The following is a 17,631-nucleotide window of genomic DNA, read 5'->3' as shown; positions in this document are numbered from 1 at the left end:
ACGGTCTAATGGGAACATTTTAAGCTCCTCAGTGGAGAGAAATGGGATAAGATATGTAGTGGTGTGGTTGAACTTAAATTCAACGTCAGTTTTAATATCAATATTAAAATAAAATATAAAATTTATAGCAAATTATATATCCCATTCATACATTATAAATAGTGACACTTATTTATCCCAATTCATACACACACATGTAAAGTATGTCTATTCCTAGTTGTTTAAAATTCTTTAGGGTTGAACTAAATTTTGCGGCCCATCTGATAAAAAAACATATCTGGTCCAAACTCTTTTACTTTCATAATGTGGACTGCAAAGTTTGGTATGGCCCAAAGATGTTCTTTTTAAAATAAGGCTGAAATATTAACAGTGTTTTCATTCATGGGGCCAACAAGACATTGAAAATAGATGGGCTTGCCAGCGTAGTCATCATCATGGTAATTTGTCCATTTATTAACACTTTTTTTTGTTTTACTTCAAGCCATAAATTCAAGTAATGACCCAACTCTTAGAAGAACCAAAGGTGGTAAAAGGTAATTTCTATTTGTAGAGAATAACTAAATTTTTGTTTTATTGGTTCTTGATGATTATGCCAGAATAACCTCTTTCAATACTGTAGGGGCAGTTATAATTTTAAAATATTAAAAAAATTATATATTTTTTCTTGATAATTTATTCAATTGTAAAATCGGTCTTTAAACTTTAAAAATTTGTAATATAATTCCTACAATATAAATTATTTTTAATTAAATTTTTATTATTAGAAATTTGGAAATATTTTTATCATATATGCATGTTAATTTTATTATGTAATCTATTTACATACTTTTTTAAAAAAAAGATCTCTTTTTGCATATCTGATTAACATATATCTTACATATTCAATACAATATTATATAGAATATTGATAAAATTTCAACAACAAATACTATATTAAAAAATCCTAAGAACCTTAATTTTTAAATTTAAAATTATAGAGATTGAGTTAAAAATTAAATAATAATAATAATTTCCACTAGTAAATATGATTTGAGATGTGAATCATGAGAAAACTTTAAATCTAGGTTGCATAGATACGGGTACGAGTATCCGATACGATACGGCATGATACGGGGATACGGCAAATTTTTAAAATTTTAGGATACGGATACGGGGATATTTATAATGTATATTTCAACATTTTATGATACAAGTATAGGTATTTTGATTTTTAAATAAGAATTTTTAAAGTAATATAAGGATATTTATAGTAATTAACTAACTAAAATATTAAGTGCTTTTTCAAGTTCTTAAGTGATATAGTAAGAAATTATTGAAAAAAAAATTATATCACAAATGTTAGCATCTGGGATATGTATACAAAAGTATCTTACAAGTATCGAATACGTATCAAATATGGATACATTTACTTTTTTGAAATACCAATGCTACATAGCTTTAAATCCTCCACACACGCGCGGGGGGAACGGAACGAAAAGAAATGTTGACGTTTACATTCTCATGCATAAAAGAACATGATTTCAATCTACAAACAACTTCTGGCAAAAAAAAAAAAAAATCTACAAAGAACGACGGGGGGCGCGGGGGGTTCAACATGACGACGACTAAATTACAATATGAAGGGCCTAAAATAGCAAACGAAGCACCGAATAAATTCACATCGAAACCGTATGACATAAAGACAAAAGCTTTATGGTCGTTTCCATATTCTATTAAGTTATTTGGATGCATAGGTTCAATAGACCAGACCAAAAGTCACAACGAGATTGAACTCGAAATTAAACCTGATAGTTTTTACACAAAATAGAATGCAAGTACTGGATCCATATATATGGATCATTGATTCTTCATCAGTTATCTTTCTCACTAAAGAAGTGGTTGATCGCCGGCATGATTTCCGGCGGCCGTGTTCGTACGTATTTCCTCAGGCCATGTTCGGCATACCTTTCTCCCTCCTCTGCATTTTCCAATATCCCCATGCTCCGGTGAGCTTTGTTAACCCTACATAATTCAGAACCAAGAAGAAGACGATGACGAAGAAGAAGTATCAATTTGATTCATTATTAAGAATATCTTTGTGGGGAGATTCGAAATATAATAAATGAAGATACACACACACACACACACACACACACACACACACACACACACACACACACACCTAACATCAGGGTTTAAGAAGATGTTCCTTGTTAGCTGAAACACGCACATACTCGTCACAAATGTCATTGCCGCTAATAGTGGGTACACCTACAAAACAAGGTCGCCATTAGTCCTTATATCTTCTTGGGTTAAATAGTAAATTTATTCCTGAATTATAGATCTAGTGTTGGAGACTAGATCTAAACTCATTTTTGGTACAATATTTGTCTTTAATTTTTAAAAATAGTGTAAAATTGCCCCTATAGTTATGTTAACTTTGACCTTTATTTTACCAAAATATTATAGGAAAGGATCAAGATATTTTTTTTTGATCTTTTTCTATAATTTTTTTTTATTTTTGTTTGTTATTTTTGGATTTTTTTTTGTAACTTGTGAGGTTTTTTTATTATTTTTCATCAACTAATTATTAAAGTTAACTTTAATGGTTAGGGATAATATTGAATAGTTATTATTAAAGGTGCTCACATTTAGTGTTTCAAATGTGCCTTAAATAAGAGGATACCTACAAGTAATAAAAAAGAAGTTGAAGGAGAACGTTATGCTAAAAATAAGTTTAAAATCTTGGACATTCTTGGACTTATAATTTATGGGTGAAGTTTTTCTTTTAACCTTAATTTCTTTAACATGTAATAATGAATGCAGTGTAATCTTTAATATATCAAATAGTTAAAAACACATGTTAAAATAAAAAATGTTAAATATATGTATTTTAATTTTTAAAATTAAAAAAATTGTACATAATTAACAAATTATTTGAAATTTAAATACCATTAATATGGATCAGAATTAAAGAAAGAAGTTAATCAATGATTAAAAGAGGTTAGGTTAAATACCTCTGGTTTCATCCAACGCCCCATTTGAAAAATGATTTCTGAACCTTCGAAAACGAATAGAAAGAAAACAACCTTGCTGCTTTTTAGAACTGCAAAAAGATCGATTGCTCTATTTTTTTTCCTTTTTTCTTTCACGATCTAAATTTCTGTGTGCTGAAGTATATATATAGGGCTCGTTAACTTGGAATTTTGTATCCTTACAGGTAGATTTAGCCAACTTGATAATTTATGCAAGATGTGTTTACTGTGGGCTATGCTTGAAAGCAAAGAATTTGACTTTTCGTAAAACCAGGGGCTTGGCCTCATGTTTTAGTATTTTGTTTTGTCTTTTGATGATGTGGAAAAGAATAATGTTATCCTTCATAGACTAGATATCGAGGACTAGCTAGGGTTTGACCCAGACCAAAAGATTCAATCACTAGAATGTTCCATTTGGTTTTGGAATATTCAATGAGTTCTAAGCCACAGACCATAGTAATACGCTAATGTGTGATGGATGGGGACGAGAACGAAACCAGACCACAGTAACAGTTACATTCTGTTTAGTTTTCGGTTCTTTATTTTCTTGATATGCCAAAGTTTCCAACTAGGAAAAAAAATAAGTACATGAGTTGGTAAAATAATAAGGATAAGATCGAATTAAAATATTTCCATGCATAAGTGGCCTATGAAAATAATGGTATATGTATCCAAAGAATAGTTGTGAGATTAAAAGCCTCTTTAAAACTATTTTTATTTTATTATTTTAAAAATAAAAAATAATAAAAATAAATATTTTTTTATTCTTTTTTATTCTACAGGGCAATAATCTTAGAATATTCACAAAATATTCTCGTTTTTCTATTTCTTAAAATAATATTTTGTTTTTTATTTTTTAAAATATTTTTTAAAAACATGTTATTAAACATAATTTTTTTATTTTTTGTTCTGAATGACAGAAAACTATTATTAGAACATATTGCTAAATTGGCCCAAAACCTTTTATCTCATCAGGTAATTTTCATTTTTGTATCTCATCAAGGGCTATACAAATTAAATAAATCAAGTTTCTGATTTTTTTTTAAATGAACACACACACTGTGTGTTTTTCTTTTATCCCTTTGAAGTGGGCATGCGCAGGATTGAAATTACTAAAATTAATGACCATTTAAGACCACCCATAGTCTAAATCGACACGTGTGACAAATCAGAGTTTGAATTTGGTTTAATTTATACTGTCAAAATAAGGTGTATATGATTTGGTTCACAATTAAGTGTAACTTTTTTTTTTTTATTTTTTAAAATTTTGTTTGTCCAGAAAGCTTAGTAGTTCATGCGTTGGATTTTTTTTTTTAAATATAAAAGTCAACGTGATACGTGCGAAAGAAAGCTAGTTGATTATATGTAGTTGATAAAAAAAAAAATCTAAAAGTAAGTTTTTACATTTCGAAGGAGGAATATCTACAGAAGTGGCTTCAACATCTAATTGATGCCATTGGTGAGCAAGCCTGTTTACACAATAATTAGCTTTCATAGACATGTTTTGCGTTTTCACATTTTCCTATATGATGATTAAAATGTAGTGATCAAGCACTTTTGGGCAAATGGGCCGAGAAAGCAATACATTAAAGTTGAATGTAATTTTGAATAAGATAACTTTTATTTAAGCCCAAACTGTTATGGGCTTTTAACAATTGACTTCTCATTCACTGAGCCTAAACGTAAACATTTGCTCACTCTACTGGTAAAAAAAAAAAAAAAAAAAGGAAGCATTTGCTCACCGTGTGTCGATTAAATTTTGGACTGTTAACGTTTTTTTAGAGAAACCAGGCGCCGCCTCATGCGTTAACAGGAGCCCAAAACGATAAGCTACGTATTTTATATTTACTATTTGTAATTTGTATAATTTTATATATTTTATAACGTATAATAAGGATGGATCTAGAAACTAATTCATGGGAGAGACCAAAATGAAAAACTACATGAAAGTTGATTGAGGAAATTAATTTTAACAGTTTTTATGATAAAATAAACATTTTTTAAAGATAATTTTGTGCTCCCCCCCCCCATAGATCATATTACATTTGGTGAAGATTGATCGTGTTAGTATACAGATCAAAGTCTAGGCCCAACATTTGAATATCATGTTGGGCTTACGCTTGACATGGAGAACTTTAATTTGAGCAAGGTAGAGGAAATATGATGTCTGTAATGTTTACCTTGATATTACCAGGATAACATTCTTACACGCTGTTATGATAAACAGGATTAGATAAAATCTCAATTAAAAGTTATCACAATTCAAGAGTTTAAAAGATAATTAGTTTAACACAATGGAATCTTAAGAAAACCTTTTTAAAAATATTGTTTGAGTTCAAATTATAGTTCAAAATCAATTAATTAAGATAACAAAAGCATTGAAATCAAACATCACTTAAAACAATCTAAAGATTGTCCAAAATTTGGCCCGTTCGCCATGGCGCAGCTTACACCGCGGATAGTACAGAGGGACGAGTTCCTCAAAAGACATTTGCACTGCAGCGCAACTGCTATGTGCTGCAGCGTGCAGCTATTGTTATGATTACTTAAACCCATTTTCTATAAAAAGTTGGGCATCAAAACCCATATTGACCACTTTTCACAGAATTTTGCAAATGGAGTATCCCAACTCAACCACACATCCCAATAGCTCACATCTACCATCTGACTATACTCAATGGACTCTTGCGAAATGCAATGCACCACATACAACCAAAAACACTAATATTACAAAATCACTACTCAACCCTGATTTTCACAAAACATAAAAAGGGGAGGAAATGTTACACAAAATCATCAATTTCATTCCAATTCTCTCAAAATATATATGTTTCTACTTGCGCAAGTATTTCGACCCTATCCATAGGTTTGCAACCAAAACTCTCTAACTCAGGGCGTAAAATACACTAGTTATACACAAAATCATGCAAGTAGTGTATAAATCATGACAAATGATCCTAATGTTGAAAATTGTGCCCTAGAGCTAATCATTGTACTATGCACATTGTTATTTAATGAATTTCTCTTTTGTTATCATAACAATTACATGTTCAATATGATAACTGTATCCCTGGACAAACTATAGTGATTGTCCTAAATGTTCTTGGTCGGTCATCTTTGAGGGATCATAGATGAAACAAGAAAAGTATGACTTTGATTAATTATACAGATATAAATTAAAGTCATAGGCACTTGAAAGAGTATAAGGTGCTGGATCGACCCACTATAAGAAAGCTGCATGGTACAAGTCATAAGCTTATCTCATATGTAACTATATCACTAAGCTCTTTGACCTGAGATCATTATAGATTCCTACATGATGACCACTGTGTCGAAAATTATGCCCTAGGGCCAATCATTGTACTATGCATATTGTTATTTCATGAATTTCTCTTTTGTTATCATAACAATTGCATGTTGATAACTATATCCCTGGACAAATTATAGTGATTGTCCTAAATGTTCCTGGTCAGTATCTTTGAGAGATCATAGATGAAACAAGACTAGTATGACTTTGATTAATTATAGAGATACAAATTAAAGCCATAGGCACTTGATAGAGTACAAGGTGCTAGACCGACCCGCTATGAGAAAGCTACATGATACAAGTCATAAGCTTATTTCATATGTAATTATATCACTAAGCCCTTTGACTTGAGATCATCATGGATTCCTACATGATGACCACTGAACTTTGACCTAGTCAAAAGTCACCTTTGATCGAGTGATCATAAAGGCTATGATTGAGTTTAGTGATATTCATGCAGAGGAATATGAGTGGTCAAGATGAAATTTGTCCCTCACATTAAGTGAGAGATATTACTAGGCCCCTCAATAAGTAAGACTGAGAAAATTTATGGCCACACTACAATGGAATGTTTTTTTCGTTGCTACTGTCAGTCTACTCGGAGATCAAGAAAGTAACGGTCAGATAAAGGAGAATGATAATTCCATGTCTCGTATTTGATCAAAATATTACGTGATAAAATGGATGTGATATGGTTGCATGATAGGTTACATTGGATCATTGATCCTTATGTGAATTAGGTAGTTGCAATGTTTTGCTAAAGGCCACTTGTGACTTGTGGGCTAATAACGTAATTAGCCTACTGGCAATTTCATATGGGCCTACAAGGTTGCACACAAGAACATCCCAACTCGAGCTATAATATCCAAGTTCGTTGAATCTAAAATATATCTAGATTCAATAAATGCAATATAGGGTGAATGAATTATATATATATATATATATTTAAATATTTATTTGATAAATATTTATATATATATGAAATATAAAATTTAAAATATAATTATATATATATGTGTGTGTGTGTGTATATATATATATATTTTCAAAAAAAAAAATATATATATATATATATATCCATATATGTATGGATATATAGATATATCAGATATATATATATATATATATATAATATGTATATGATATATAAAATTAAATATAGATAATATAATATATATATATATATATATTCAAAATATATATGTTTATGTATAGATTCGTATATATATAATATAACATGTATATGTGATATATATTATATTATATTATATTATATTATGTTAGTTTTAAATTTGATTTTATATGATAGATTAAATTTAATAACTAACATGATAAGAAAGAATATCATGTCAGTTTTATAATTTGAATTTAGAAGATAAATTTGAATTAGATATGATATTATGGATTAAATTTATGAGATAAATTTAATTAAATTTTCCTGAGCTTTTAAGTGAAAGACGAAAACCCTTATCTATATACTATATATAGATAGGGGGACGTCCTTATAAAAGAAGAGAGAGTTAGAAAAGTTCTGACGGCAAAAATACTTTGAGAGCCATGAAACACCCTATAGAAAGGAAAATTAATGTTCAAAGAAGAACATATGTTGAGAGCGCTAGCACACTGTTCGAGTTAGAGAGATGTTTGTGTGGATACCGATAAAAGGAGCAGATCTACATTATCAACTCCTAAGATCCAAACATGCACCAACTTCAAAGAATTAAAAGGTAACTTTTCTAAACACCTTGACTTAAACGAGTTCGTTTGATCTATATCAGGATAGGGACTTTAAAATTTTAATCTTTTGTTGCGCCTCCTTATCCAACACACTAAACACTACAACAGAATAAGCTAAATATGATGGCTTATATTTGACAGTTATAAGTGAAAAAATGACAAATAAAAAAGGCGCTAAATACTTGACGGTTGTTTCAAAACAACCGTCAAGTATTTAGTATCTATTTGACGGTTAAATTGGCATAACCATCAAATATATATGCATCCCAGATTTGATTTTTTTTATAAATATATTTGACACTTTTTTTCTAATAACCGTCAAGTATATTTTGGAGTACTTGATAGTTATTTGTAAAAAAGCGTCAAATATGTGGTTCAAAAGGAAAAATAAAAAAAATTAATTACTTGACGCTTGTTTACTAATAACCATCAAGTATGTCTGCATTTTATTTGACGGTTGTTTCATAACAAGCGTCAAGTAATAAATACTTGACGGTTATTACGAAATAACCATCAAGTATTATCTTTTTGACAGTTATTTGTAAAAAACGTCAAATATATGGTTCAAAAGGAAAAATAAAAAAATTAATTACTTGACGCTTGTTTACTAACAACCATCAAGTATGTCTGAATTTTATTTGACGATTATTTAATAACAAGTGTCAAGTAATGAATACTTGACGGTTATTATGAAATAACCATCAAGTATTGCCTTTTAAATTTACGCTTTAGAACCTTTTATTTTCATATTTCTGCAACTCGAACGTTTTCGAAAACATACCTAGAGTGCTCGAAAATTATTTTCTGTCACTAAAACTGCCCAAAAACACAGATTTAGACTCAATTCTTCTTGGGTTTTGCTCGTGGGTTCCATTTTTTGGGGTTTGTGGGTTGTTCGTTCATCCAAGTCTTCATTTCGGGTGTTTTGGGTTCATTCTCCGTCTTCCATATGTAAGTTTAATTTCTTCTTCATCTGTTTAATTCGTTTTTGGGTTTAGTGTTTAGGGTAAATCTGACTTCAAATTCCCCTACTTGCTTTTAAATAGTGCAAAATGTGAGTTGTCTTCTTTCTTCCTTCCCCTGCTCTTCTTGTTTGTCCTCGTGCTCTGCCTCTCTTAAGTAAGTTGGCCTATCCTTCTTCCTTGTGATATTGTTGTCAATTGATTATAATTAGGGAGTTGATTGGAATTAGCAATTGGAATATGAATTTTTTGTTCGTTAGAACTACGATTTGTGATTGAATGTATATAGGCTTTTGTTTTAAGTTCTTTGTTAGTTCTAAAATTAAATTTAAGATTATATGAAAATTACTTTACTATTGGGCATTATATAAATTTGTTGAAAATTTGCTTCCCTTGTTGTGGTGATGGTGATTAATTTTGTTGTTGGATAACTTGATTAGAAATGATTGAGTTATATTGAATTTATAGGACAAAATAGATTATTGGAGATAAAATTTTTATATCAATTGTTGTTGGGTAACTTGATTTAGTATAATTAAGTTATATGAGAACTTGAATGATAAAACTTTTTATTTAAGTTGATTAATTTTGTTCTTTTTATTTAAGTTAATTAATGTTTGAATTAATTGTGTGCATTTTGTTTAAGTTGATTAATTGTGTTCTTTTTATTTAAGTTGATTAATGTTTGAATTAATTATGTGGATTTTGTTTAAGTTATTTAATGTTTGATTTAATTGTCTTCCTTTACAGATAAATGGCTTCTGATAGTGAGTCTGTTGATACCCCTCCATTAATTCTAGCTATAAATTCGATTGAGGTTTCGAGTACACAAAAAAAGTTAGAGCAGGAGTACAATAACGGGGCCTAACGATAATGGAAGAGGTGACAAAAACAAGAGCTGCAGGAAAAAAATTGATGTGCAATGGAATAAGAAAGGGCAAGCAATTAAATCTTTAAAATTCATAAGTTATATTGGGGTGGTGGCAAAGACTACTGTACCTATCACAGTAAAATCATGGCGTAAAGTAGATGAGGCCACGAAGGCTCTTATTTGGGATACTGTAGCAGTAAGTTACATTTTACTAAGTATATTTTCGCATAAACTATTTTAAAATTAATGCATATGATATATTGTTTATTTTATTTTGCAGTCAGGATTTGACATTGATGAGAGTAAGCAAGATTTTGTCCTATAAAAGGCTGGGAGGGTACTATGGTCTTTCAGATATTTCATCACACATAAATATTTGAAAGATCCTGATACTGAATTTGTAGCTCAAGTTCCTCCCTTATTACAGCCTTTGGTAAAACAAGAGGATTGTGATGCTTTTGTTGCCTCACAGCGTGAGAAGGAATTGAAGGTATTAATATTTCTTAAATTTCAAGTTTGGTGTTATTTATTGATTATATGTGTATGTACTAGCAAAAATTTTTGTTATTAACTCGTCAAGGAATTAAGTACACAGAATAAGGAGAGAGTAGCGAAGAACGAATATCCTTATAAAGCAGGGAGGTTGGGGTATACAGGCATTGAGCATAAACAATTAGAGGAGGAGGGATCAGAGGTTACCATATCTCGCCATAAGCTCTGGGCATTGGCACGCACTAATAAAGAAGGAATTATTGACAATCCCCGCGTGAAGGAGGTTACTGAAAAGATTGTAAGTATTATATTTATCTACTACTTAATAATTAATTATGAATATTCAAACTAATCATATTTACTCTACACAGGATTCCATCTCTCAGGAAGTCTCACAGGGCAACCTTCCTGAGGATGAGGATATCTTGGCTAGGGCATTAGGAATTGTTGACCACCCTGGTCGTGTCAGGGGTGTTGGCTTCGGAGTCATGAAGAAGCAATATTTTGGCATGATAAAAAAGAGAACATCAGCTTCTTTGTCTAAGGTCCAAGAGCTGAGAGAAGAGCAAGCCGTTATAAAGCAGCAACTACTAGCCCGGCAGCATTAATTGACATGTTGTTGAAAGGGCAAGTCCTTGGGAGGACTTTGGGTGAGATTAGCCCTAGTTAGAAAGATAACTGCACAGTCCCCTCAGAAAAACTACCTGAGGTAATATGTTTTACCTTATGAATTTGTCTAATTATTTTTATTTTAGAAACTGATTGTCATTATTTGTTTAATTAGGGCGAGAACGATTGCAATTGTTTGGCAAACACTCCCGAACGTAGAGTGGTTGCAATAGGGCGTGTGTACAACATTCTCGGGGACACAATCTATAATCATCCCCTCCCGCCTGACTGTGTTAGAGTTTCTCTACTTGTTGCCATCGACCTTAACTATCCATTGCTTGTTCCTACTGATGAGGCACAGATGGTGGGGGAAGTAGTAGGAAGCTTCGTTACATGGCCTAGCCACCTTGTAATAGTAGTAACACTAAATCCGGCAAAGGACCCATTGCCTTCAAAGAAAAAGGTACGGTTTAAATAGTTATTTATAATTTTATAATATAATTATAAATATCTAACTTTTTGTTGTGCAGCTGAAAGGGAAGAGCAAGCTAAAAGGTAAGTCAGGCCATACCAAAGAGTCAGCCACAGTTTTACAATATCCAGCAGCACCGGTGCCAGTTGTAGAATACAAATACCGTGCCTCTCTTGAGACATATGTGATGGCTATGAGGATGGCTCGTCAAGTTATGATTGGGGATATCATTAGTTTTGATGATGGTCTGTATGGAAGACCGGGCTTGTTTGAAGTTTTTCGGGATGAAATTTTAATTGAAATTCTCAAGCACAAAATGGCCAGTACTAGTTTGATGAGCTTCTACATGAGGTATTTCTTTGATAATGCTCAGTTAATTACTTAAATTATATATATGTATGTGTGCATGCATGTGTGCTGGTTATTTTTTTTTTACTTAAGCCACCTTTATGCCTCATTTGTGGTTCCTGGCGGCCTTGAGTTGAGATTCAAGCTGATTAATCCCCACGATGTCTCTGCCTATAATGGAATTACAAAGGAAGCTCTTGAAGATCAAGTAAGGCAGCTTTCAAATCAATTTAAGGATAGGGGAGCAAGCAATGATACTTTATTTCTTGCTCCTTACTGTCAAGGGTAAGCCACTTTCTAGCTACTTTTGGTACAAGTAAATATTTTTTATATTTACTTATTTGATAACACTTGTTATTTCTTATTAGGGGGCACTGGATGCTTATTGTGGTTAACCTTGTTGCTTCAAAAATTTGATATCTTGATCCTTTAAACGGAGAACCAAGCAATAGGCCAGATATGGTAGAACTTTTTAATAAGTAAGTTGAATTTTTATCAATTGTTATTTTAATATCCATATATATTGAATTTCTAATATTTATTCTTTTTTTCCTTCTTAGAGCTGTGGTCTTGTATCGTACTGCGACCAACAAGACCTTGTCCCCTAGCTTAAGGGTATTAAACTCTTGTGAGACATGGGTTACAGTTAAGGTAAACCTAATGGATTAAGTTTTTAATTATCAAACCGTGGTCTTTTAACTATTATTTTATTGATATGTGACTTTTTTTTCATAGTGTCTACTCCAGCTAGATCAGAGCAATGACTGTGGCTATTGCTTGATGAGATTCTTGAAGGACATTATCACCCATGCCCCTACTACATTATCTAACAAGGTATATATTAAATTTAATGATACTTAAATTATAAATTTTAACAATTTTTGTTAGATAGCTATTAACTTGAATTTGTTGTAACTCTTTGCATACAGTACTTCAAGGATACCTACTGTATTCAGTATGCAGCTGCACATATAGAGGAAACCCTTGAAGAGGTAGCTCAGGCCATGTTTAACATGTGGATAGCAGCAGTGGTTAGGCCCAATTAGTTTTGGTATACACATTTATTTTTTTGGTCAATTTTATGTCTGAGGCCAATTAATTTTGAAATTTAAACTTGTAAAGTAGGTAAAGTTATAGATTTTTTTATGGCATCGGGTTTAGAGTATAGGTAGATATAAGATAAATTAAAGGTATTTAGATTGTAATTTCAATATAAATAATGATTCAATTATTTTTTATTGTTGGCTGGATGGTATATATATTTGATTGCTTTGTATTTGCAGGGGGGCTGCTTAAAAAGCAGCCCCCAACTTTTAAAAAAACACATCATAAATACTTGACAGTTATTTAAAAAGAAACATCAAGTATAAGTTTACTTGACAGTTATTTCAAAATAACTGTCAAGTATGTTCGAATACTTAATGGTTATTATGAAATAACCGTCAAGTATTTGGCACACAGAATTTGCGAAAACATACTTGACGCTTGTTACAAAATAACCGTTAAATATTACTAAATACTTGACAGTTATTTTAAATAACCGTCAAATATATTGCTGCAATATATGCAAATGTTTAAGTGATTACTTGACGGTTATTTTGAAATAACCGTTCAGTAATTTTTAAAATATTTGACGGTTTTTAATGGTCAAATAAATATATGGTGCCTCATTACTTGACGGTTAAAAACCGTTAAATAATTTTTAAAATAACCATCAAGTAAGGGGGTATTTTGTAGTAGTGGAACTTTAACCTAGCCAAAAGTCACTTTTGACTGAGTGACCATAAAGGCTATGATTGAGTTTAGTGATATTCATGCAAAGGAATATGAGTGGTCAAGATGGAATTTGTCCCTCACATTAAGTGAGAGATATTACTAGGCCCCTCGATGAGTAAGACTTAGAAAATGTATGGTCGTAGTATAATGGAAAGGGTTTTTCCATTGCTACTGTCAATCTATTCAGAGATTGAGAAAGTAACGATAAGATAAAGGAGAATGACAATTCCATATCTCATGCTTAACTGAAATATCACACGATAAAAGGTATGTGATATGGTTGCATGATAGGTTACATTGGATCATTGATGCCTATGTGAATTGGGTAGTTGTAATGTCTTGCTAGAGGCCACTTGTAACTTATGGGCTAATAGCGTAATTAGCATACTGTCAATTTCATATGGGCCTACAGGGTCGCACACAAGAACAGCCCAACTCAAGCTATAATGTCCAAGTTCGTTGAATTTGGAATATGTCTACATTCAATAAATGTAACATAGGGTGAATGAATTATATATATATATATATATTTAAATATTTATATATATGAAATATAAAATTAAAAATATAATTATATATATGTATATATATATTCGAAATATATATATATATATATCCATATATCTATATATATAGATATATCAGATATATATATATATAAATATATCTATATGATATATAAATATATGTATATGATATATATATATATATATATATATATTTTCAAAATATATATGTTTATATATATATTCGTATATATATAATATAACATGTATATGTGATATATATTCTATTATATTATCTTATGTTAGTTTTAAATTTAATTTTATATGATAGATTAAATTTAATAACTAACATGATAAGAGAGAATATCATGTAAATTTTGTAATTTGAATTTATAAAATAAATTCAAATTAGATATGATATTATGAATTAAATTTATCAGATAAATTTAATTAAATTTTCGTGAGCTTTTAAGTAAAAGACAAAAAGCCTTATCTATATATTATATATAGATAGGGACGTCCTTATGAAGGAAGAGAGAGTTAGAAAAGTTCTGACGACAAAAACACTCTGAGAGCCATGAAACACCCTATAGAAAGGAAAATTAATGTTCAAAGAAGAACAGACACTGAGAGTGCTAGCACACTGTTCGAGTTAGAGAGCTGTTCGTGTGGATACTGGTAGAAGAAGCAGATTTACATTGTCAGCTCCTGAGATCTAAACCTATGCCAACTTCAAAGAATTAAAAGGTAACTCTTCTATCCACCTTGACTTAAATAAGTTTGTTTCATCCATATCAGGATAGGGACTTTAAAATTTTAATCTTTCGCTGCGCCTCCTTATCCAACACACTGAACTTTAATGTAGCCAAAAGTCACCTTTAACCGAGTGATCATAAAGGCTATGATTGAGTTTAGTGATATTCATGCAAAGGAATATGAGTGGTCAAGATGGAATTTGTCCCTCATATTAAGTGAGAGATATTACTGGGCCCCTTGATGAGTAAGACTGAGAAAATGTATGGTCATACTACAATAGAAAGGGTTTTTCCATTGCTACTGTCAGTCTACTCAGAGATTGAGGAAGTAACGATCAGGTAAAGGAGAATGACAATTCCATATCTCATGTTTGATCGAAATATCGCGTGACAAAAGGGATGTGATATGGTTGCATGATAGGTTATATCGGATCATTGATCCTCATATGAATTAGGTGGTTGCAATGTCTTGCTAGAGGCCACTTGTGACTTGTGGGCTAATAGTGTAATTAGCCTACTGCCAATTTCATATGGGCCTGCAAGGTGGCACACAAGAACAGCCCAACTCGAGCTATAATGTCTAAGTTCATTGAATCTGGAATATGTGGAGATTCAATGAATGTAACATAGGGTGAATGAATTTTATATATATATATATATTTGAATATTTATTTGATAATATATATATATATATATATGAAATATAAAATTCAAAATATAATTATATATATATGTATATATGATATATGTATATGATATATAAAATTAAATATAGATAATATAATATATATATATATATATATATTTTCAATATATATATATGTGTATATATATATTCATATATATATAATATAATATATATATGTGATGTATATTATATTATATTATATTATATTATGTTATATTAACTTTTATTAAAAGTAAGAGGGCAAGATTACAAGAGAATTGGAATTCAGAAAGGCAAGTGAGTTAGCTTCTCTAAAGACCTCTCCCTTTCTAATGAGATTGCAAGCCTTTATATAGAGCTAGCATTTCAACTCTAGTTACATGACTATGGTTAATTGTTGATAAAAAGTAACCCTAATTATTACAAGAAAACAAAATTACTTTTGACAAAATGAAAAAGTAAAGAGACAATATAGCTTTAGACTACTTTTTAGCTTTAGGCTTTTTGACTTTGTCATCCACTTTGTCAGCCACTTTTTATCTTGTCAACTAATTTTCTCCCATCTTCTACTTTACTTGTCGGCAGGCTAATCCAGAATATCCATGTTGATAGAAGGGTCTTCATAGTCCTTGTTAGCCTGTCTTCTTTCTTCACAATACTTACATTTGTGGATTGCATATTCTGACAATACTTGACATATTTTTCTTTTTATTCCTTCATCATTATCTAAATTATTTCTTAATCTTTCATACCAATTATTGAAGCTTCTTGAATTTTTACTATTTCTTCCTACTGAGAAAATGCATGTTATTGGGCCAGTGAAGTACATCCACTATTCTTCTTCTGCAGTAGTTGTCTTGTTGAGTTCTTGAAATATAATATGTACTTCCTGTGCTCTAATAGTAGAGATTTTATATCTAAGGTCTTCATCATTCATAATGTCTTCTTTTTCCTCTTGGTCATACTCGAATAGTCTTCTTGTTGTTCCAAACTTAATTAGATTAATTAGAGGATAAAATTTATCAAGAGTTATTTCAGCTATTGTTGAGTAACACTGAATAAAGACTCAATATTGAGTTATTATTCTAAAATAATGTTTGGCAGCTTCTTTGATAGACTCTGAAAATTTTGATATTTCAGACATATCATTAGAAGGATATATTGAATAGATAAGGCCATAACTGAAAAGAATTTTTACAAGTTCAGGATTAGTGTTTGGATAAATAATGATTTTGTTGAAGGAATAATGGGAAACATATTTAATATTATTGATGAGGAGTTTGAAATAATTATATTAGTCTAAGGTTTTAAAGGATGGTAAATTTACTGGGCTTGGACTCCTTGTCCTAGAAGAGGTAGAAGTAGATGCACTATTTTGAGATGTTTTTGTCACTATTTGGGCTTTAAACTTTGTTCAGTTCTTAGTCTTTTTGTATCATGGTTTATTTTATCTAATTTTTTATTACATTCTTTCTTGATTTCATATACTTTTTATTCTAAAGGTTTAGCATATTCTTTAAGTCTTTTCATTTTTTCTCTAGGTTTTTCTTTTTCTAACATTATTTGTACTTCTTCTAGTAACATTTTTATTATTTGATTTTCATTGAATAAATGTTCTAAATCACCTATATTTTCATTTATATAACAACCTAATTGTTTCATTAAAAACATATTTGTCCAATTTTCTTGATTACTTATACTATCTCCTTCTCCTCCTAATAAGAAAGGTACTAAAATACATGATAGGTTTTTTACTGGTATATAAGAACTTTTTGCGATTTTATTTTATTCTACTTCATACATTTTTAGTGCAATTGTTTTTATTATATTCATGATGGAAAATTTTCTAATGCTCCTATAATTGTAAAACTTAGATATAAACAATAACAGTACTCTATATGATTTCTATCTACTTTTGATTTACTTAGAAATTCTATCGTTTCTAATCTAATTAATTCACCAATTAATTGTTGTAATCTAGTTTTGTTTATTTGTAAATTTTCAAACAAATAATGATAATGATATAAAGCTTGAAAGAAAGTGGTTAACATATATTTCAACTATTTGAACAACTATTCGCCCAATTGAGATACTATCAGCCAACTACTATCAATG

At 30.4% G+C, this 17,631-nt stretch overlaps 1 protein-coding gene across 1 annotated transcript; it reads right to left on the bottom strand.

The window, feature by feature from the left end:
- Positions 1-1,676: 1,676 nt before the first annotated feature.
- Positions 1,677-3,156, bottom strand: LOC129294292 (uncharacterized). Its single transcript, XM_054932537.1, has 3 exons — positions 2,997-3,156; positions 2,162-2,250; positions 1,677-2,001 (listed from the first exon to the last, which is right to left on the bottom strand). Exons 1-3 carry the CDS (start codon positions 3,018-3,020, stop codon positions 1,851-1,853), a joined length of 264 nt encoding a protein of 87 aa, XP_054788512.1. The 5' UTR covers positions 3,021-3,156; the 3' UTR covers positions 1,677-1,850.
- Between the last annotated feature and the right edge of the window lie 14,475 nt (positions 3,157-17,631).

Source organism: Prosopis cineraria, unplaced genomic scaffold, assembly GCF_029017545.1.
Source record: "Prosopis cineraria cultivar Desert tree isolate PC_DT_omini unplaced genomic scaffold, ASM2901754v1 PC1, whole genome shotgun sequence".
In the NCBI taxonomy this organism is placed as follows: domain Eukaryota; kingdom Viridiplantae; phylum Streptophyta; class Magnoliopsida; order Fabales; family Fabaceae; genus Prosopis; species Prosopis cineraria.
The sequence above is the reverse complement of the archived record's forward strand: the minus strand, read 5'-3'. Positions and strand labels throughout refer to the sequence as shown.